Here is a 23,134-nt window from a genome sequence, read left to right on the forward strand (position 1 = left end):
CAAGCAATTTTGCTACCTTGGCTCTACTGTTACCAGCAATGTAGATAATTAGGCTGGGCTCACTAGTACAATTGGCAAAGCAGTCAGGAACTTTGGCCTTTTGCAAGATGGAGCCTGGAACAACAACAAATTGTCAGCTAACGTGAAAATCTGTGTTGATGAGACCTGTGCTTTTTCTAGTCTTCTACATGGCACAGAATCATGCACGACTTATGCCAAACATACCAAAAGATTAAACAGTTTTTCAAATCAGATGCTTGCATAAAATTCTTCGAATAAGATGGCGAGACAGGGTGAAATGTGGAAGTGTTAAATTGTGCTGGTATGTCATTCTGGGGAATGTTGATTAGTAAGAAAAAACTCAGGTGGTCTTGGACATGTCAAGTGAATGCCGCATTACAGGATCCCGAAGAGTGTGCTTTACTCTGGAGCTCGCGGAGGGTGTAGAAAGAGAGGCAGACCACTGCACAGACTTGGGGATGCTTTCAAAGATGACTTAGCATCCTTTGGAACCTCGGTGGATGGTTGGGAAAGGAGTGCAGAATACTGCTCTGGTTGGTGCAGTCAGCTTGTAGCTGGAGCGAGGAGTTGCGAGACAGACTGGATCAAGCTTTGAGATGACTGGCGTCAGAGGAGGAAAGAATCAGCTGCTCGGATTCAGAGCCTTGCTCGTGCATGGGTGTGCCCCACCTGTGGAAGGGACTGTCACTCATGCATCGGACTCAGCAGCCATCAAAGAACTCATCAATGCATACACCATTCTCTGTAAAGAGCCACGGTGCTATTAACTGAAAGTTTTAAAACACTGGTATTAAAAGGTTGGATTTGATTGTATTGCATAAAAGTGCAAATGAATTGGAATTCCAGAAGGGAGCCGGTTGAGAATGAGGGGAGGGGAAAATAACCTCCCCAAAGATATAAGGAAGCTTTCTCCCTAAGTTACGGATCCGGAGAAAATGTTGAAATGGATTACAGAGCACGCCCCCCCAGCTCCAGCAGCAGCAGTTGTTACAAATAATGCCCAACCAGCAGTTGACCCAGGAACAGTGTGTCCAGTAACAGCAGCTCCTACGCCACATGGTGGCCCTTTTGCAACCTCCCACAATGACTGGGTCTTTGCTGGGGGCTGATGGATGTAGCTCTGGTGACTTCAGCCATACTGATCCAGTGAAGCTGGGTTTCAAAGATGTTCCAAAGATGGGTTCTTGAGATGTTTGAATGGGCAGTGGTAGTAATGCAGGGGCTGCCAGAACACTGGGTGGTCCTGGTGGCCCCATGTTTGACTGGAGCAGCCCAGGTCAACCATTGTAGCCTGGATCCCAAAGCAGAGCAGAATTATCCACAAATCTAAGTTGCCATTTTGGACCATTCAGTGATCTCTGAAAAGACCTTCTGCCAGCACCTCCAGGAACAGACATATCCCCTCTGAGCCCAGCCCTTGAGCGTAGCACTGAAACTGCAAGACTCCTGCTCGTGGTGTCTCAAACCAGAAGCCAGGATGGGGTCCAAGTGGCTGAAAGGGTCCTACTAGAGCAGTTTGCCCAGATGCTCCCAGCTGGGAGTAGGGGCTGCATCTTAAGGCACCAGCCTGGATGGTGTTTCGTTGCTGGGTGTGTTTCCACACTCCGTTTGTTATGTAGTTCAAGCAGCAGAGGCCCAGCCCGCAGTGCTGTGGGTCAAGTATGTTTCTTTTGCACTGCGCAGTCCCTTTAAAAAAACAGTGATGGTCTCACTAATTCCATAAACACAGGTATATTGAGAACCCCTGGTCTAGACCTGTTCCCTTGCATTTGACTGTGTTAAACTGTGCATTATTTGATCGTGCCAGGCTTGCCAAATGATCCATATAACTCTGTGTCACTGACTTTGTCAAATAATAATGAAAGGCTTTGAACGGGAAATGGGCCATGTAATGAGTTCGAGATGTCCCAGCCCCTCTCACTGCCTTGTTCAACTCACTGTGAAAGTCATCATCAGGAAAGGCTATTATGGCTCTTCCATGCTCCTCTTTAAAGCCTTTGGGGAGGGAAAGCTCGTTTTTTACACTTTGCCATTTTTTTTTCTGATTGTCCCACACCCTGCTAAACACTGAGGCCACGGACTTTTCTTCCTTTAGCAGTCCAGGTGCAATTCCATCCATTTCTTCAGCACATCCTATATACTAGACATCAAAAGCATCATTCATCATGCTCAGTTTCACATGGCATTTTGCCTGGGAGAATAAAGGAAACATATGGTCACATTAGCATTTGAGTTACAATAGCACCTAGAGGTCACAGCCAGAATCAGGGCCCCATTGTGCCCAGCCCTGTACAAACACACTGAGAGATGGTCTCTGGCCTTAGGAGCTTACCTCTAAAGAGACAAGACAGAGGAAAGGTGGAAGAAAGGGATGGGACATATAGGTACTATCATCAGTGTGTTGCTTCGCAAATGTTATGCTGGCAGCATGATTTTTTTGCGGGGGGGGCGATACTCCTGAGGACCAGCGAGTCCTGTAATCATTACAGATGCATTTTTAGTTTACTGGGGACTTTGTTAGTGTCATAGATATATTGTGTGCAGATGGGGAGGAGGAGGTTAGGAAGAAAGACAGGAAGGGATACATTAATTGGGTAGACCAAGTCCGGGGAACAAGGGACATAGAAGGGAGGCAGCTAGGAGGGACTGAGATCCCAATCTACTCCCATGGGAATATCTAGAAACTACCCCCATTTACCTCAGAGGGAGTCAGTGGGTTGCCATCTCCATATGCCTGCCATGCACTGCATGCTCCAGGGCTGGCGGTGCCCGTGGGAAGGTTCCATCTAGGATCCAACCCCCGAATGCACATGGAGGACGGCAACACTGTTGTGATGGGTTATATAAACCCCACACTGGTTAACCAGGGCTTAACGGGAGCCTGAGCCCCTTTAGGCTGTGGGGTGGCACCTGGAGGGGTGTAAGGCACAACTGGTGATCAAACCCAGCTGGGGTGGTTGGGGATGCCCCCCCTTGGGCTAAAGGCAGAGAGAGGCCTGTAGCCAGAACTGGAGAGCCCATAGCCAGGAGGAGGCCTAGGATGCTGGGGGCAGTGAAGCCTGCGGCCAGAGGTGAGTTGCCTCGGGCCAGGAGGAAGCCGGAGGCAGTGTTGGTAAAGCCTAGCGGGCATTTGGGCTGGAGTTTGAGGGGCTGCAGAGAGGGGGGAAGACCTCGGCAGTCCCTCTCCTAGCAGTAAAGAGTGGAGAGACCTGAGGGAAACAGGGAGACTGCTGCAGGGTGAGGAGGAAGCCCAAGCCAGGCAGAAATTGGTTTAATTTTGTTCTTTTGGTTGGGATTGTGTTGGGGGATTCCACGGGGGAGCCCTGCGAGCCCAGCCCTGAAAAAAGGGTGAGCTGAGGGAGGCTGTGCAGGCTGGAAAAGGGCTGTGGTAGGAAGATGTCAAGGGAGGCAGCAGCAAGGAGTCTGACGCAACAGACCTTGGCTGCTGGTCAGAAGGTCCCTGGACTGGAACTCAGTTCGTGGGCGGGCCGGGGTTCCCCTACCAGCCACTGCGGAAGGGGTTGTGGGGCCCTGATTAGACAAACACCTGTCCGGGCTCATCTCAGTGCACTTGGTCCTTCCTCAGCACCCACGGCTGCACTAGATGACCTCTTGAGGTCCCTTTCAGCCCTACACATCTATGGGTCTAAGGCAGTGTGGCTGCCTGCATAGCCTTGAACAGAAGTATGTCAAGGGGATCAGCGGAGGCCTCAGCATAGTTCCAACTTCCCTGGTGCGGCTGTAGGAGAATCCATCAGGAGCGTCAGTGGCAATGTGGGGGGAAAGAACACACCAGACTGAAACATCCTCCTGATTGTTTCACTGTGATCTGTTGTTCCGCATTCAGTAACTGGGATTTGTGGAAAAGCAGCATCACTTGCCCCACAACCTCAGCCGTGCAGAACACAATGCCATCCACAGCCTCAGAAACAACTCTGACATCATAATCAAAAAGGCTAACAAAGGAGGTGCTGTCGTCATCATGAATAGGTCAGAATATGAACAAGAGGCTGCTCGGCAGCTCTCCAACACCACTTTCTACAAGCCATTACCCTCTGATCCCACTGACGGTTACCAAAAGAAACTACGGCATTTGCTCAAGAAAATCCCTGAAAAAGCACAAGATCAAATCCGCACAGACACACCCCTGGAACCCTGACCTGGGATATTCTACTACCCAAGATCCATAAACCTGGAAATCCTGGGCACCCCATCATCTCAGGCATTGGCACCCTGACATCAGGATTGTCTGGCTATGTAGACTCCCTCCTCAGGCCCTACGCTACCAGCACTCCCAGCTATCTTCGAGACATCACTGACTTCCTGAGGAAACTACAATCCATCGGTGATCTTCCTGATAACACCATCCTGGCCACTACGGATGTAGAAGCCCTCTAGACCAACAGTCCACACAAAGATGGACTACAAGCCGTCAAGAACACTATCCCCGATAATGTCACGGCTAACCTAGTGGCTGAACTTTGTGACTTTGTCCTTACCTATAAGTATTTTACATTTGGGGACAATGTATACCTTCAAATCAGCGGCACTGCTATGGGTACCCGCATGGCCCCACAGTATGCCAACATTTTTATGGCTGACTTAGAACAACGCTTCCTCAGCTCTCGTCCCCTAACGCCCCTACTCTACTTGCGCTATATTGATGACATCTTCATCATCTGGACCCATGGAAAAGAAGCCCTTGAGGAATTCCACCATGATTTCAACAATTTCCATCCCACCATCAACCTCAGCCTGCTCCAGTCCACACAAGAGATCCACTTCCTGGACACTACAGTGCTAATAAATGATGGTCACATAAACATCACCCTATACCGGAAACCTACTGACCGCTTTCAGAGTAACAGCCGTGTTAGTCTGTATTCGCAAAAAGAAAAAGGAGTACTTGTGGCACCTTAGAGACTAACCAATTTATTTGAGCATGAGCTTTCGTGAGCTACAGCTCACTTCATCGGATGCATGCCGTGGAAACTGACCGCTATTCCTACCTACATGCCTCCAGCTTTCACCCTGACCACACCACACGATCCACTGTCTACAGCCAAGCTCTGCGAGACAACCGCATTTGCTCCAACCCCTCAGACAGAGACAAACACCTACAAGATCTCTATCAAGCATTCTTACAACTACAATACCCACCTGCGGAAGTGAAGAAACAGATTGATAGAGCCAGAAGAGTTCCCAGAAGTCACCTACTACAGGACAGGCCTAACAAAGATAACAACAGAACGCCACTAGCAGTCACCTTCAGCCCCCAACTAAAACCCCTCCAATGCATTATTAAGGATCTACAACCTATCCTGAAAGATGACCCAACACTCTCACAAATCTTGGGAGACAGGCCAGTCCTTGCCTACAGACACCCCCACCCCAACCTGAAGCAAATACTCACCAGCAACCACATACCACACAACAGAACCACTAACCCAGGAACCTATCCTTGCAACCAAGCCCATTGCCAACTGTGCCCACATATCTATTCAGGGGACACCATCACAGGGCCTAATAACATCAGCCACACTATCAGAGGCTCGTTCACCTGCACATCTACCAATGTGATATATGCCATCATGTGCCAGCAATGCCCCTCTGCCATGTACATTGGTCAAACTGGACAGTCTCTACGTAAAAGAATAAATGGATACAAATCAGATGTCAAGAATTATAACATTCATAAACCAGTCGGAGAACACTTCAATCTCTCTGGTCACGCGATTACAGACATGAAAGTTGCAATATTGCAACAGAAAAACTTCACATCCAGACTCCAGCGAGAAACTGTTGAATCGGAATTCATTTGTAAATTGGATACAATTAACTTAGGCTTGAATAGAGACTGGGAGTGGCTAAGTCATTATGCAAGGTAACCTATTTCCCCTTGTTTTTTCCTACCCCCTCCCCCCTCTCAGACTTTCTTGTTAAACCTTGGATTTGTGCTGGAAATGGCCCACCTTGATTATCATACACATTGTAAGGAGAGTGATCACTTTAGATAAGCTATTACCAACAGGAGAGTGGGGTGGGGGGAGAGAAAACCTTTTGTAGTGGTAAACACCCATTTTTTCATGGTTTGTGTGTATAAAAAGATCTTCTGTACTTTCCACAGTATGCATCCAATGAAGTGAGCTGTAGCTCACAAAAGCTTATGCTCAAATAAATTGGTTAGTCTCTAAGGTGCCACAAATACTCCTTTTCTTTTTGGGATTTCCCAGGCAGGAATTGCTCTCTCACGGACTGCAGTCCAGCTACAATGGAGTTGGGTTTTTTCCTTGAAATATAGTTCTCAGCTGGAGGGGTAGCTGTGGGGAAATCCTGATTTCACTACATGGTGATCACATTTCCCTAAAGGCTTTCGGGAGGTAGAAATACTCTACCTAGTGCTGCTGCGTTTACTCATAAATGCCGTTAATCTGCTGCACAATACACAGAACCCAACAGGCCCGGCTGGTCTGTCGACTGCATCCTAGGGAATGGGGCTACAATAATGACACAGCTGAATAGTTCAGTACCTCACCCAAGTGCCTGGTCAAGTGTTTGCTCGGCAACTAACTACTTTATACACCCTGTGCCGGTCTGCTTAGTTCTGCCTCGTGGCTAACGGAGTGATCGACGACTCAAACATCAAACACCAGGGCTGATCCTAGGCGACCTTGTCGGAGACACAAACACACAGACCTCTGTCACCTCGCCCAGTCAGGGACCCAAACCGCAGCCACATGACCCACACGGAGACAAACAGCAAACAGGCCCACACACAACTCACCAAGTCCCTTTACCTCCATGCACCAGATCCACAGCTATGCCCTGAAAAACTCCCCTGCTTGCATCTCCTGTTCGCCTGCTGAGCTGATCCCTTGTTTAGAGGGTCTGCTGGGGCGTTGGGTCTTTGGGGGCAGATTTTTCTGGCCACGGTAAAGGAGCCAGGCATTGGAATTTGGATCCCGGGGGAGAGCCAGTGACATGGGGACGAGGGCATGGCAGTGTCCTGCTCAGGGAAAGCAGGGATAGGGTCAGGAATGGGGAGTAATAGGGACATCCACTGAACACATGGAAATGCCATCACTCCCCTGGCCTTTGCCCGTAAAGGGGAGGGTGGGGGCGGTGCTCTCCCTCCCTTGGTGCAGCTGAGGGGTTGGTTTGGTGGGGTGACCACTGAGCTGTTCCTGGGGCTGATGGGATGGATGTGCGCACAGCGTGAATGGGTACGAAACATAGGGGTGTGAGGTATGTACTGAATGGGTGGGTAGAAAATGAATCTAAACACCCTTCATATTTCTATTAACAACAAAGGGCCGGGTGATGCTTCTTTGGTTCAAATGGCTCTTCCATGGTAGATTGACATTGCCAAAAAATATCTGAGCTTTGACACATTTGGGGGGATACAGCCACATTCTCAGTGGTTCACGTTTTCTCTTTTAAGGACCGAATCCCCTTTTCGAATGCAAGTCCAAATAAATGCCTGATTCTCAAGGAGAGAACACCGCCTTTCCACTGTAAAACCCCACATTTGTGTCCTTTCCAAACCTCAGACTAAATTTTTACACATTTCCTCTCTCTGTCTCAGTCATCTTGCTGTAGCACCAGTAATGGCCTTCCAGGTTGACTGTGAACCACTGATAACTACCCTCTGGGAACAGTTTTCCAACCAGTTATGCACCCACCTTATAGTAGCTCCATCTAGGTTGCATTTCCCTAGTTTGTTTATGAGACGGTCATGTGAGACAGCATCAAAAGCTTTACTAAACTCAAGATATACCACATCTACCACCTCCCCTGTAACCCCAAGGCATGTCATCCTGTCAAAGAAATATATTAGGTTCATTTGACACAATTTGTTTTTGACAAATCCGTGTTGACTGTTACTTATCACCTTCTTATCTTCTAAGTGTTTGCAAATTGATTGCTTAATTAGTTGCTGTAATTATCTTTCCGGGTACAGAAGTTCACTTATCATAGAATATCAGGGTTGGAAGGGACCTCAGGAGGTCATCTAGTCCAACCCCCTGCTCAAAAGCAGGACCCATCCCCAATTAAATCATCCCAGCCAGGGCTTTGTCAAACCTGACCTTAAAAACTTCTAGGGAAGGAGATTCCACCACCTCCCTAGGTAACCCATTCCAGTGTTTCACCACCCTCGTAGTGAAAAAGTTTTTCCTAATATCCAACCTAAATCTGCCCCACTGCAACTTGAGACCATTCCTCCTTATTCTGTCATCTGCTACCACTGAGAACAGTCTAGAGCCATCCTCTTTGGAACCCCCTTTCAGGTAGTTGAAACCAGCTATCAAATCCCCCCTCATTCTTCTCTTCTGAAGACTAAACATCCCCAGTTCCCTCAGCCTCTCCTCAGAAGTCATGTGTTCCAGACCCCTAATCATTTTTGTTGCCCTTCGCTGGACTCTTTCCAATTTTTCCGCATCCTTCTTGTAGTGTGGGGCCCAAAACTGGACACAGTACTCCAGATGAGGCCTCACCAATGTCAAATAGAGGGGAACGATCACGATCTGCTGGCAATGCCCCTACTTATACATCCCAAAATGCCATTGGCCTTTTTGGCAACAAGGGCACACTGTTGACTCATCTCCAACTTCTCATCCACTGTAACCCCTAGGTCCTTTTCTGCAGAACTGCTGCCGAGCCATTAGGTCCCTAGTCTGTAGCGGTGCATTGGATTCTTCCATCCTAAGTGCAGGACTCTGCACTTTTCCTTGTGGAACCTCATCAGATTTCTTTTGGCCCAATCCTCCAATTTGTCTAGGTCCCTCTGTATCCTAGCCCTACCCTCCAGCGTATCTACCACTCCTTCCAGTTTAGTGTCATCTGCAAACTTGCTGAGGGTGCAATCCACACCATCCTCCAGATCATTTATGAAGATATTGAACAAAACCGGCCCCAGGACTGACACCTGGGGCACTCCACTTGATACCGGCTGCCAACTAGACATGGAGCCATTGATCACTACCCGTTGAGCCCGACAATCTAGCCAGCTTTCTATCCACCTTACAGTCCATTCATCCAGCCCATACTTCTTTAACTTGCTGACAAGAATACTGTGGGAGACCGTGTCAAAAGCTTTGCTAAAGTCAAGGAACAACACGTCCACTGCTTTCCCTTCATCCACAGAGCCAGTTATCTCGTCATAGAAGGCAATTAGATCAGTCAGGCATGACTTGCCCTTGGTTAATCCATGCTGACTATTCCTGATCACTTTCCTCTCCTCTAAGTGCTTCAGAATTGATTCCTTGAGGACCTGCTCCATGATTTTTCCAGAGACTGAGGTGAGGCTGACCGGCCTGTAGTTCCCAGGATCCTCTTTCTTCCCTTTTTTAAAGATGGGCACTACATTAGCCTTTTTCCAGTCATCTGGGACCTCCTCCGATCGCCATGAGTTTTCAAAGATAATGGCCAATGGCTCTGCAATCACATCCGCCAACTCCTTTAGCACTCTCGGATGCAACACATCTGGCCCCATGGACTTGTGCACGTCCAGCTTTTCTAAATAGTCCCGAACCACTTCTTTCTCCACAGAGGGCTGGTCACCTCCTCCCCATGCTGTGCTGCCCAGTGCAGTAGTCTGGGAGCTGACCTTGTTCGTGAAGACAGAGGCAAAAAAAGCATTGAGTACATTAGCTTTTTCCACATCCTCTGTCACGAGGTTGCCTCCCTCATTCAGTAAGGGGCCCACACTTTCCTTGACTTTTTTCTTGTTGCTAACATGCCTGAAGAAACCCTTCTTGTTACTCTTAACATCTCTTGCTAGCTGCAACTCCAGGTGTGATTTGGCCTTCCTGATTTCACTCCTGCAAGCCCGAGAAATATTTTTATACTCATCCCTGGTCATTTGTCCAATCTTCCACTTCTTGTAAGCTTCTTTTTTGTAGTTAAGAGCAGCAACTTATCTTCTAAGTGTTTGCAAATTGATTGCTTAATTAGTTGTTCCATTATCTTTCTGGGTACAGAAGTTAAGCTGACTGGTCTGTAATTTCCAGGGTTGTCCTTATTCACCTTTTTATAGATGGGCACTATATTTGCCCTTTTCCAGTCCTCTGGAATCTCTCCCGTCTTCCATGACTTTTTGAAGATAATCGCTAGTGGCTCAGATATCTCCTCACTCAGCTCCTTGAGTATTCTAGGATGTATTTCATCAGGCCCTGGTGACTTGAAGACGTCTAGCTTGTCTAAGTAATTTTTAATTTGTTCTTTCCCTATTTTAGCCTCTGAACCCACCTCTTTTTCACTTGCATTCATTACGTTAGACGGCCAACGGCTACTCACCTTTTTGGTGAAAACTGAACCAAAAAAGTCATTTAGCATTTCTTCCATTTCCACATTTTCTGTTATTGTTCACCCCACTCATTGAGTAACAGGCCTGCCCTGCCATTGGTCTTTCCCTGGCTTCTAATATATTTGTAGAAAGTTTTCTTCTTACCCTTTATGTCTCTAGCTAGTTTAATCTTGTTTTGTGCCTTGGCCTTTATTTTGTCCCTGCGTACTTGAACAGCAGCCCTGAGCAGCTGGAATAGCTTAGCAGCCTGGACGGCGTTAACCACAGCAACGGCATTCGACCGCACTTAACTTATCATGCGGCAGATGTTTTTCTACATGTTATTTATTTAAGGTGATATCTCGTAGATGTATTGAATAGAACCTTATGTGAGGGGGCTGCTGGTCCCTCACTGAAACTCAGAGGGAGGCTAGTAGGATATACTTTGACACTCTTCGTCACCATGCATTTTTTGAGAGGTTTCCATGACCGATTTTAGGCTTCTGGCCCGCCCTCTGTTCCTGTTCGTGTTGAGGCCCGGGGTGCGCTAAAAACCCAAGGGAATTCCCAGAGGAAAAAAAAATTTTGGCCCAGACCCTCAAAAGTATTTCGGTTCCTAATTTCCACTGATTCCAGTGGAAGTTAGGAGCGTACATAAGTTTGAGGCTCTGGGCCTTTGTTACCAAGCGATGTCAGAGCTAAAGTCTCTTAAAGGTTTAAAAGTAACGGACCCCAGCTGAGTGCCTGTGTCACTCCTTGTGAGCAGCAGCATTGCCATCTAAAATGGTCTCCGCTGGCTTTGGAGGTTAGCTCCTCCCGGAGGTCTGTGGCTAACGCTGCCTTGTCACCCCACTCTGATAGTTCTCATTTCCCCTGCATTGAGAAGGATGTGGCTACTAGGGGCTGGGGGCTGCTGGCTTCACACCTCCCTGAAGATGAGAGGGGTGGGCAGGAACTGAGTTCACACCCTTCCTCCTGCTACTGGGGTTAAGGTGACTTGCAAAGGGGGAAACAAACTGTTTTGTATTTTGTCTTTCACTTCTTTAAGATGGACAAAGGAGACCTGAATCTTTTAAAATTCTGCTTGGTTCTTTTTGTACTTCAGAAATGTGGAGAATATCAAGCCTTTTTGTTGTTGTTGCTGCTGCTAGAGAACTCCTTGGAGAAGGGGAGAACTAGAGTGGGATTCTTTTCATCGCTCAGTGAAAGGGCATCAGGATTTACACACAGAGAGTTTTTCTCCCAAGTGTCTGTCAGACATTTGAGTTAAATAGGTATAGAAAAATCAGGTTTTTGGGGGTTTTTTTTATTAAGTCCCTCAATGACTTCAGATGCAGATGGGGGCACCCAAGTCAAAGATTATGTTAAAGGAGTTTTAAATCACCTCTATCAGATTTCACTTCCTTGGTTTTTGTGTTGTCAGCAATCTCCCAATTCTCCTGTGGCCAAGACCTGAATCTCAAACGTAAAACTAAAACAGGAAAAACCTTTGCCAATGAGTGGGTGAAGGATAACACCACCTTTCTTTCTCCATGACAAAGGGTTTGTTCTGCTGCTTATTTTCCTTTTCAGAGTCACCTTTAAAGTTTATGCGGGATGTTTTTTTCCTCCCTTCCATGCTCCAAATTTGATCAATGTTTTCATAAATACAATCCATCAAACTACCAGGTTTAATCTAGCAGACAAAGGCGCAATGAGATCCACTGGCTGGAAGCTGGAGTTAGCAAAGGTCAAACAGAAAAGACGACACATTTTAACAGGGAGGGCAATTAACCTTTGGAACAGTTTGCCACAGGCCACGGAGGATTCTCCATTTACATGGAGCCTGGATGTTTCTCTAAAGGACATGCTGCAGCTCAAAGAGAGATGATTGGCCTCTCTGGGGGAGACTCTGTATGTAGTGTCACAGGTCGGAGTCTGATCATAATGCTCCCTCCTGGCCTTCAAATCTGTGAAGGTGAGAGCTAGAGCAGCAGATGGAGAAGAAAGAGAGCCTCCATGAAAGCCACTAGGGACTTCACTATTACCTCACTTTTATGAGGTATGCGCTCACGTACTACAGTGATGAGCAGCGGGAGGAGACCTTATGATCGATTGAATATGGCCCTGTCATTCTGAGTGGGCTCTGTTGCATTGATAACAGGGGGCTGGTACCTGTTGTGATACTTGGGCTTAGAAATTTACCTAGACTGTGAGCCCAACTGTGAGAAAGGTCAAGAGATGTAAGGACAATTGAAATCAACAAATGTCAATGGGAAAAGGTGCCAAAGGAACACACGCAAAGTTAGTCTAAACAAAAAGGTCTCCTGATAGAATTCATGGGCTGTGTGAAGCTTATGCCTGGTAAACAAGAAAAGCGTGGGACTGGACATGAATGAACCAGAATTGGTGAGTTGTAAATTAGACTTAGTTCATGGACCAAACAATGATGGATGGGCTATTCCACCCACCGGTCCCTTTTTCGGACCCGCCACAAGAGATGTGGGGGGAAAGGCTGGATACCTACATAGCAGCCTAGTTAGAACTTGTGACGAAATGGGGTGTCAGGACCCTGTACTTCTCGTTAATTATAGCAAATTTATTAAACAAGTTGCATCAAACATAAGCTCAGTACAGCAAAATCATCCCAGCAGACAACATGCTGCTCATGTCTGCAACCCAGAGGACATAAAGCCGGGGTTCAGAGTTACCTATTAAATGAGATGGACACAGTAAATACTGCAAAGCAGGAGGCTTTGGCTGTAAATGCAGCAAGCGAATCCAGCGGAAGATCTCCCATGCCCTCTTGTGGTGATCTGTTGACAAATCACTGGCAGGCTGCAAGTTCCCAAGCTGGGAAAGGTCAGCTTAACATCGTGACTACCCATCAAGCCCTGGCTGTTTAATAGCATATTGGAACACAAGTGGGCTGCACAAGAGACTGAAAAGGAGCAAAGCAAACATTTCACGTGGTTTCTGCCTCTGCTTCGGCACGCCCAGCCCGAAGTGCTCCGGATGCGTGAAATCCTTCCAAGCGCAAGGCCCCCCCTCGCCCTTTCTTTCCTGAAACGCAAAGAGAAGGCCTGTGTTAATTGCAGTCTGACTCAGCCTGCTTAGTGACCTCATTGGGAAAGCCCCGGGACAGAACGCCCCAGAAATGGCAGCTCCCCTGCCAGCCAGCTGGGTTGCATTCACAGTAAAATGGTCACTGGGATTCATTGGTAGATGAGAGCTAGAACAAGCCAGACGCTGGAGACCCGCACGCTGAAGATACCGGGAGCACCCACCATGTCTCTTTGCAGACATAGAAGGAACAGCTCACCCACTGAGGAAGGGTTATTGTTTGTGATGAGGCTGGGATTCACCATCTCTGCCATTGATTAGCGACCTGTGCAATGGGGGTTCTGCCTCCATTCCGGGGTGCTGCCAGAATGCGCTGAACCCTTGCAAGGAAGGTGTGGGAAGAGGGCAGTCGGAGAGATGTCGCCGTGTGCTGCACTGCGGACACACTCCATTAGCCCAGCGGAGGAACAGGAAAATGGGTGTGTGGCTAAGACCATGGGCGGGTGCTCAGGAGATCTGGGTTCAGTCCCTGGCCCTGCACCAGACTCCCTGGGAGATCGTGGCTAGGTCACTTCATCTAGCCGGTGCCTCCCTTTCCCATTGGTAAAATAGGAGCAAGGATCCTTCCTTTCTCCCACCTGTTGTCTGTTTTGCCCATTTAGACTGTGAGCTCTTCAGGGCAGGGCTGTGTGTTTGTACAGCACCCAGCACAACCGGCCCCTGATCTCACTCTAGGCGCTACTAGAATACAGATCATAATTTTCTTCTTCTTGCCCGGTCAGTAACAAATCTCTTCCCAGCCTGGCTCATGGAGTTAGAAAGGCCCCCTCATGACTTGCCCAGTCAATTCTAAAACACATCCAGCCTCTCCCCCAGCCTGCCTAGCACCAGAATGGGAGACGGCTTAGTGACGGCTGAGGGACATTCATCACCCCCCACACTTGTGTGGGGAAAGTTGTAAATTCCTCTCTGCCCTGCCCCCTCCCTGCCCTCAGAAACCCCACCCGCCCAGCAGATGTGGGGTGGAAGCAGCTAACACAGAAGCATCTTATGCTGCCTTTACACCCACAAGAGAAATTCTCTGCTAGCCACCTCCAGCCAGGATGCAGCCTTTTTGCACCATCTGAGATTGTCCCATAAATGACCTGACTCCAGGAGCAGGGGCTTTAAGAAGAAACCCAACTAACATGAGACTTGTGATAAAAATACCCCAAGAGATGGCACCACTGAAGTGACAACCTAGGGTGGGGAGAATTGGACCCAAAGTCTCCTACTGACCTTCTATGTAGGCACAGTTGTAACGGCTGAAGGTCCGGTTTGTGCTGTGGAGGACAAATGCGTTGCCGTTCTTGTCCTGGGTGAAGTTGAACACCCTAAATCTCTCATAGACAGGAATCAGCACTTCTTTTTCGTCTTGGATATAAGAGAAGTCTGCAATGGGGACCCCGAAGCACGTCCGGATGGTGAAAAATGTGGCCGAGCCAAATCTCTGAGCTATGGCCCAGTCTACAGATGAAGAGGTAAATGTCCCAAACCGGACCATGCTACCTCTCTTCTTGTAGCGGTGAGAATGGACTCCCCTGTACACCTCCGTCTCGTACATCTCAGCACAGTCTCTCTTCAGGAGCTGCAACGCTCTGGTCAAATAAAAATGAAGGGCTTTGAATGGGAAATGTTTGAGATAATATGTTCGGGATTTACCAGCCTCTCTCACAGCTTTGTTGAACTCCTTGTGCAGAGATATCCGATTTCCACTGGTATAGGCCAGGATTGCTATTCCATTCTCATCCTTAAACTCTTTAGGCAGAGAGAGGTTTTTCTTCTTCTCATTCCATTGTTTTTTTGCAGCTTCCCATCTTTTGCTAAACACCTTGTGCGTTGACTTCTCTTTCTGCAGCAGTTTAGATTTGATTATATTTTCCATATCTTCTGTGCAGCCAATATAGCGGTCATCAAAAGCATCATATGCCATGTCCAGCACCGGCTGGCAAGTCACCTGGAACAACACAGCATATAAAACACCAGGGGTGGATGGCTGCCTGGCTGCAGGGCTCCCAGCATAGCTGGCACCAATGGAACTGGGCTGGGCCAGCCACCATGAGACATTTTTTCTGAATTTCCCTGGTATAAACAAGGCTTGAGAGAGAGAGAGAGAGACCCTTACCAAACAAACCCATAGGTAGGGCCCTACCAACTTCACAGCCATGAAAAACATGTCACAGACTGTGAAATCTGGTCTCCCCCCATGAAATCTGATCTTTTTTGTGCTTTTACCCTATACTATACAGATTTCACAGGGGAGACTGGTATTTCTCAAATTGGGGGTCCTGACCCAAAAAGGAGTTGCAGGGGGGGTCACAAGGTTATTTTAGGAAGGTCGCAGTATCATCACCCTTACTTCTGTGCTGCCTTCAGAGCTGGGCGGCCAGAGAGCAGTGGCTGTTAGCCGGGCGCCCAGCTCTGAAGGCAGCTCCCCCAGCAGCAGCCGTGCAGAAGGAAGGGTAGCACCCCCCTGCCCTAACCTTGCAAACCCCACACAACTCCCTTATGGGTCAGGACCCCTGACTGCAACTGCAGCACTACGAAATTTCCCATTGAAATAGCTGAAATCATGAAATTTACGATTTTTAAAATTCTACCACCGTGAAATTGACCAAAATGGACCCTGAGTTTGGTAGGGCCCTACTCATTACTTGTTTATACTTAGGAAATTCTGAAAACACAGGGCTCACGAGTGTGTGTGTGTGTGTGTGAGAGAGAGAGAGTGTCCCCCTTGACCTCTCCACCCCCACCGCCCCGCCACACACACAGTATTTCTGTTTCACTTTCCTTTCTCACCTCCGTATGTCTCTTTGGACCATGAGGATTTCATTGCGAGACTTCACGGAGGGTTCTTCAGATGCAGATACTTGCTGTGCATATTATGGTTTCACACCGTGACATGCAAGGTGACTTTAAGCCTAATTTTTTTCTTTATAAGTGACAAGTGATTGGGGGGGGCGGGGGCCAACTGCAGGTGCTTCAGAGGAGTCTGATTTTCAGAGCTCAGCCCTTTCTGCGAATGAGGGTCCTCCATGGAGTCTTCAGATGGGCAAGTGAAACCACCCATGGATTTTGTCAAGGCTGGCCTAGATCTTTTTACAGTGGATTAGTTCGACTCACAGGGAAATTATTGGGGTGGAAGCAGCAAAGATCAGGAAAAACAAACATTCTGCTAGGGAAATAGGAGTGGGACTGCCAAACCTATCAACCATTTATGAACCACTTATGAAGCATTAATAACTGATCAACAGATGTTTTAAAATAGATGGTTAATCAATTGTTATAGGTTGCCTCAGAGTCAATAGTTTGCTCATAGCATCTGATACTCATGTCCTGTTTAGAACATCTACTGACCCACCTGTTAACCCTTTATAAGCTATCTGTAGATGTAGCCTTAATAGAAAGTGTGGTCAGTTCAGCTGGGGAATAGTGACCCAAGGGAAGCGGTGGAAGCCCCGTCATTAGGTAAAATTACACTGTGCAAAGGCCCAGTAAGCGTGCTGTCAGGAACAACCCAGTATTGCCCCCCTCCGCCCCAGGGATGGACTGAACGGTCTAACAGAGCTTGCCCATATCTAGGTTCTCTGATTCTATGAGCCCCCTGATGATGCTCCATTGCCCACCTGTGGTCTACAGAACACAGCCTGAGAGCTATGGTCTTCGAAGGAGGCAGAGGTATGGAGGCCACCTCTGCAAAGATGATGCGGGTCACATTGTGCCCTTTGTCTCTCTGCAGCGAGCACAGAAAACCCAACAAAATGGCCCAGATTTTGCTGGTGGAAGGTGATTGAATCTACTCAGTGTAATCCTCTCTCCTCTGACCCCACCAAAGCCCCTGTCTGTAATCTCTGCACAGCTGGGGCTCTCTGGGCATCGGGGCACCTGGGTCGAAAAGGGTCACAGCTCTCCAGCTGCATGAACATCTGCACACCCACGGGGAGTTTCTCATACCAGCTATCACTGGTGGGGGGCAGCTTTCACAAGCTCCATGTTACACTCTCTGCTGTCTACCCCCCCAGCAGGGTTTCTTGACGCAGAGATGGCTGGGTCAGCAGAGGGAGGCATGACTCTCTTGGGAGATAGATGGGAGCCAAGCATTGCTGAGGGTCAGGATCTTCATGTGAATGAGCAGATCCCATGGATTTCAAGATATCTGAGTGTTCCAGGTCCTGAGTAGCTGATGTGGCAGAAACTCCTCTCCCTCTAGGGGCCAGAGTTCACCCAGAAACTGACCCTCTCAGGGCCTTTACAGCTGGAGAGTGGGATCTAAGCCCAGCATTGTCCATAAGGAACATGTGATGTTCTTGTCTGCCACAAATACCCAGATTCTCCCTTCATTTAGAAACAGATTCAGTAGTCGAAGCAGAACACAAAGTGCATAAGATCCGGTTACAAAGAAGAGCTTAAATTCTCAGAGACTTTCCTGGAGCCCCCCATACCCTACCCCCATTTGGGACTCTGGGCTTCAGCTCGCGGAGTTGGGGGGGGGTCTCGGGGCCCTATGTGGGAGAGCACCAGGACTTGAGGCTTCAGCCCTGCAGTGGGGGAGGGGGCGCTGGGACTTTAGCCCCACAGGAGTGGGGGACACTGGGGCTCAGGGTTTCAGCTCCATGGGGCATGCCGAGGCTCCTACGGGGTTGAATATATTGACCAGAGTTCCAGCCCGGACAGCTCTAGCTAAATTTAAGCCCTGGTACAAAGCATTTCCCGGGTGACAGCATCTGCTCTGCAGTGAGGTTAAAATAATCCAGGTCTGACCACCATTAGGAAACCCTGCAGAACCTTCCTCTTGAACAGAGCTTCTCCACCAAACCCAGGACAACATTCACAGCATCAGCCAGTCCCTTCCACCTCCTCTAGTGCTTCCTCCACAAATAAACCAAGAGAAAACCCTGCTCCCAGCAGAGCTTTCTATAACCTCAGAAGGGAGAGGAGCCAGAGACTCCAGGAAGTCCCCCTAGGGACCTTACCATTGCCAAGTTCTTTTAGAAGGAAAGTTATCAGGTACTAGGGTCAGCGCAAAGCTTTAAGATACATAACTAGACAGCATTGGGTCTTACCAACCTTACAGCATAGATTGAATTACCTGAGGGATGTCCATCAACGTGTGAGCGCAAAGGTAAGTCACGGCGATCAGCAGAAATGTCATCTTCACCTGGGGGACAGGAAGAAAATTCCATGAGAATCTCATCATCAACCAAAAGAAATGCCTGCCCTGGCTCCCTTGTTCCAAGGCGATTGAGGTCATCTATGGAGACTCCCCTGAGCCACCTCAGGAGAGGGATGGGTATCCAGATAGCAGGAACCCTTGTAAACAAGCAGAGACCTTTACAGGCTGGGGCAAGAGTTGCCACCAAGAATGTGTCTGGGCAAAAGCTTTCCTTTGTTTCTTTTTGAAGTTAAAATACAGACATGTTTTATTTCCTTAGGACAAAATTTTCAGAAGTAACAAGTGATTTTCAGGAGAGTAACTTGAGACTCCTTAAGAGCACTCCCCACCCCCAAAGATCTGACCCCTTTCAGTTGGGTCTCCAAAAATCGTGGCCCCCAAATCATGAGCTGCTCTTAAAACCCTAGGTCTGAGTGAAGAGACAAGGTTGACCTGTCTCCATGCTGTACCCCTTCCCCCCGCCAAGGAGCTTACCCCAGGGATGGACTTGACCCAAAGAGTTAAAGATGTTACTCTACCTGCAGGTCCAAAGCCTGGATGGCCCTGGGAGGCTCAGAGTGAAGCTCAGCTCAAGGGACTCTCTCTCTTATACAGTGCTGAACCTGTTCCTGTGAGCCTACCCACTCCTTCGCCACCCTCAGACAGGAAACCACCTCGCTGCCTTTCACAGTCTTCTATTTGTCACAGGGGCGAGCGATCCCATTGCCCAGGGTCCAATACACTCAGGAGCCCAGCCAGCACTACCCAGGACACGCCAGCGTCCCAGCGCTGCCCTGCCCAGCCCAACCCCTCAGAACTTCCTGGCAACACCGGGGACAGAACTCAGATCCTCCTGCTCCAAGGGGCAGATCCGACCAATACCCATTGCAGCCCAGGGAGCCTTCCCATTGATTTAAACGGGGGCACTGGATGGGGCTCTAAATGTACAGGCTGAGCCATTTCAACGGATGGGGGTTCCCCCAGCTCTCAAAAGTGACTATTTCCCCGGGGACTCGCCTTCCTTTGCCAGCAGTGTAGGACACAGCTGAGCCATTCTGAGAGCAGTTCTCACCAGAGACCACCACGGGAGGGCCCCCTACAGTACAACGTAGTTCCTTTTGATCCCAGGGGCTAGTCGAAGTTTGGGGGTCCCCCGGGTCATTCCAGCTGGGAGTAGCAATTGCTGGCAGTCAGGTATTCTGTGGCTGCAGGTCTGTTGATTTACAAAGACTGTCCCAAGTCCTGTGTCTGCGAACACACAAGGAATCAAACAGCAAGAAACAATTTATTTTGCTCGCAGCACCAAAAACACTCCTTGCTGCCCACACCCCAGACCCAAAATCCTCTCTCCAGGTTTCTATCAGGGTCTGCTATTGTGCTTTCAGCTGGTCCTTGAGACTGTCCCTCTTTCCAGTCTTCTTGTCTGCTCTCAGTTTCTTGCCCCCCTGCCTCTTCGACACACAGCTGGCCTCAGGTCTCCTAGTCCTTGCACTGGCAGATAGGGAGACCTCCTCAGTCCATATGGGTTAGCTGCCGCCTGCCACATGGCTTCATGCCTTGGGCAGTTCCCCCATCATCCTCAGCTGTTTCTACTCCCTAAAGAGGTCTGCCTGCTCTTGCTGTCAGCATGGGTGTGCTCAGCACCCACTGGCTTTAACGAGGTCCGTGGTTGTCTGTGATCCTAGACCCAGCTGATAACAGCCATTCGCATCTTTCAGTGTAACAGTTTCAAAACTTACAAGTCCTACCTCTGCCCTCTAGATGGCCAAGCCCTGGCCACTCAGGCCTGCTTGACACTCCGCAGTTAGGTCGACGTAAGGTGCCATGCAGCCACCTATTTGTGCACACGTCAATGCTCAACTGTGTTCCCAGCAGACGTAAACGCTCCGCTACGTCAACGCACTAAGATCCCCTCCCCGAATGGCCTGAAGCCAGGGGCCACCTGCTGAGGTCGATGCAGGGGGAGTGTAGACACTGGGTGACCTCCTTTGTCCTTCTTAAACACGTGAAAGACAAACAAAATACAAAACAGTTTGTTTCCCCCTTTGCAAGTCACCTTAACACCCATAGCAGGAGGAAGGGTGTGAACTCAGTTCCTGCCCACCCCTCTCATCTTCAGGGAGGTGTGAAACAAGTAGCCCCCACCCCCCAAGTAGCCACATCCTTCTCAATGCAGGGGAAATGAGAACTATCAGAGTGGGGTGACAAGGCAGCGTTAGCCACAGACCTCCGGGAGGAGCTAACCTCCAAAGCCAGCGGAGACCACTTTAGATGGCAATGCTGCTGCTCACAAGGCAGTGACATAGGCACTCAGCTGGGGTCCGTTACTTTTAAACTTGTAAGAGACTTTAGCTCTGACATTGCTTGGTAACAAAGGCCCAGAGCCTCAAACTTATTTAGGCTCCTAACTTCCATTGGAATCAGTGGAAATTAGGAACCGAAATACTTTTGAGGGTCTGGGCCAAAGTTTTTTTTTAACTCTGGGAATTCCCTTGGTGGTTTTTTGTTTTTGTTTTTTTTAAATAGGACTAATGTGGAGCTCCCTGGCCCCCTGCCTCTCCCTGGCTCTCATGTGAAACTTAAATACTCTGACCCTAACTTATTTTTTGTTGTTGTTGGAGATGGACACTCGGGTTAGTCCGTCGCTCTGCACACTCAGCCTTCACTGATCAGTAGCATAATTAAGCAATCAATTTGCAAACACCTAGAAGATAATAAAATGACAAGTAACAGTCAGCATAGACTTGTCCAAAACAAATCGTGTCAAACAACCTGATAGCTTTCTTTGACAGGGTAACAAACCTTGTGGATAGGGGGGAAGTGTAGACGTGGTATACCATAACTTGTGTAAGGCTTTTAATACTGTCTCGCATGACCGTCTCATAAACAAATTAGGGAAATGCAACCTAGATGGAGCTACCATAAGGCAGAGGCATAGCTGGTTGGCAAACCGTTCCCAGAGAGTAGTTATCAGTGGTTCACAGTCATGCTGGAAGAGCATAACGAGTGGGGTCCCCAAGGGGTCATTTCAGGGTCCGGTTCTGTTCAATATCTTCATCAATGATTTAGGTAATGGCATAGGGACATTTATAAAGTTTGCAGATGATACCAAACTGGGAGGGGTTGCAAATGCTTTGGAGGATAAGATTAAAATTCAAAATGATCTGGAAAAACTGGAGAAATGGTCTGAAGTAAATAGGATGAAATTCAATAAGGACAAATGCAAAGTACTCCACTTAGGAAGGAAAAATCAGTTGAACACATACAAAATGGGAAATGACTGCCTAGGAAGGAGCACTGTGGAAAGGGATCTGGGGGTCATAGTTGATCACAAACTAAACATGAGTCAACAGTGTAAAACTGTTGCAAAAAAAGCAAACATCATTCTGGGATGTATTAGCAGGAGTGTTGTAAGCAAGACACGAGAAGTAATTCTTCCACTCTACTCCGCGCTCATTAGGCCTCAGCTGGAGTATTGTGTCCAGTTCTGGGCATCACATTTCAGGAAAGATGTGGAAGAACTGGAGAAAGGCCAGAGAAGAGCAACAAAAATTATTCAAGGTCTAGAAAGCATGATCTCTGAGGGATGATTGAAAAAATTGGGTTTGTTTAGCCTGGAGAAGAGAAGACTGAGGGGGGACATGATAATAGTTTTCAAGTACATAAAAGGTTGTTGTTACAAGGAGGAAGGAGAAGAATTGTTCTCCTTAACGTCTGAGAATAGGACAAGAAGCAATGGCGGTTTAGGTTGCTGTAAGGGCAAGCGACAGGGGGAAGTGGGCAGAGAGGAGCAAGGGGGTGGGGTCTTGGGGAGAAGAGACAGGACGGGGGGCGGGGCCACAGTTAGGGCACTGGTGCTTCCCCCCACTTTTAGGGGGCTTCCAATCGCCCCTGGTCGAGATAATGCTTGGTCCTGCCTTGAGTGCAGGGGACTGGACGAGAAGACCTCTCGAAGTCCCTTCCGGGCCTACAGTTCTATGAAGAGCTCAGCGGCATTGGATTTAGTCTTTCTTCCTATGCAGCTCAGGGCTTTATTCAAATGGGTCTGGAGTACTGCACCAGCTGCCGCAGTTATTCGTCGTTCTTATTAGGGCTGCCAATTAACCGCAGTTAATGCATGCGCTCAATGCAAAACAAATTAACTAGATTAAAAAGAACACTTGCAATTAATCGCACTGTAAAAAAGATAAACAAAAGAAATAGTGTTTTCAGTTTACCTCATACAAGTCCAGTCAGTCCTACTTCTTGTTCAGCCAATTGCTAAGACAAACAAATTTGTTCATATTTACAGGAAATAATCCTGCCTGCTTCTTATTTACAATGGCACCTGAAAGTGAGAACAGGCGTTCGCATGGCACTGTTGTAGCCAGTGTTGCAAGGTATTTACGTGCCAGATATGCTAAACATTCATATGCCCCTTCATGCTTCGACTTATAGGCTCTAAAGCTGAGGCCCCATTGTTTTGGTTTTGACTGCAGTTATGTAAAAAAGAAAAATCTACCTTTGTAAGTTGCACTTTCACAATAAAGAGATTGCAGGAGAGTACTTGTATGTTTCATTCCCCTCATATCATTTCTTTTATCTTTTTTTTTACA

General features: G+C 48.2%; 1 protein-coding gene and 1 pseudogene across 3 annotated transcripts; both read right to left on the bottom strand.

Moving 5' to 3' along the window:
- Nucleotides 1-83: 83 nt before the first annotated feature.
- On the bottom strand, nucleotides 84-2,833 carry LOC144930137 (ecto-ADP-ribosyltransferase 5-like; annotated as a pseudogene).
- Nucleotides 2,834-12,870: 10,037 nt separating this feature from the next.
- On the bottom strand, nucleotides 12,871-23,090 carry LOC140907409 (ecto-ADP-ribosyltransferase 5). Of its 3 annotated transcripts, XM_073333309.2 has the most exons (5): nucleotides 20,288-23,090; nucleotides 19,612-19,787; nucleotides 18,477-18,545; nucleotides 14,627-15,344; nucleotides 12,871-13,348 (listed from the first exon to the last, which is right to left on the bottom strand). In XM_073333309.2, exons 3-5 carry the CDS (start codon nucleotides 18,537-18,539, stop codon nucleotides 13,251-13,253), a joined length of 879 nt encoding a protein of 292 aa, XP_073189410.1. In that variant the 5' UTR covers nucleotides 18,540-18,545; nucleotides 19,612-19,787; nucleotides 20,288-23,090; the 3' UTR covers nucleotides 12,871-13,250. The 3 variants fall into 3 exon arrangements, with proteins under 3 accessions (XP_073189410.1, XP_073189419.1, XP_073189401.1); XM_073333318.1 differs by lacking the exons at nucleotides 19,612-19,787; nucleotides 20,288-23,090 and adding an exon at nucleotides 19,079-19,118; XM_073333300.1 differs by lacking the exons at nucleotides 19,612-19,787; nucleotides 20,288-23,090 and having other exon boundaries at nucleotides 18,477-18,638.
- Between the last annotated feature and the right edge of the window lie 44 nt (nucleotides 23,091-23,134).

Source organism: Lepidochelys kempii, chromosome 1 (genome assembly GCF_965140285.1).
Source record: "Lepidochelys kempii isolate rLepKem1 chromosome 1, rLepKem1.hap1, whole genome shotgun sequence".
Lineage (NCBI taxonomy): Eukaryota > Metazoa > Chordata > Testudines > Cheloniidae > Lepidochelys > Lepidochelys kempii.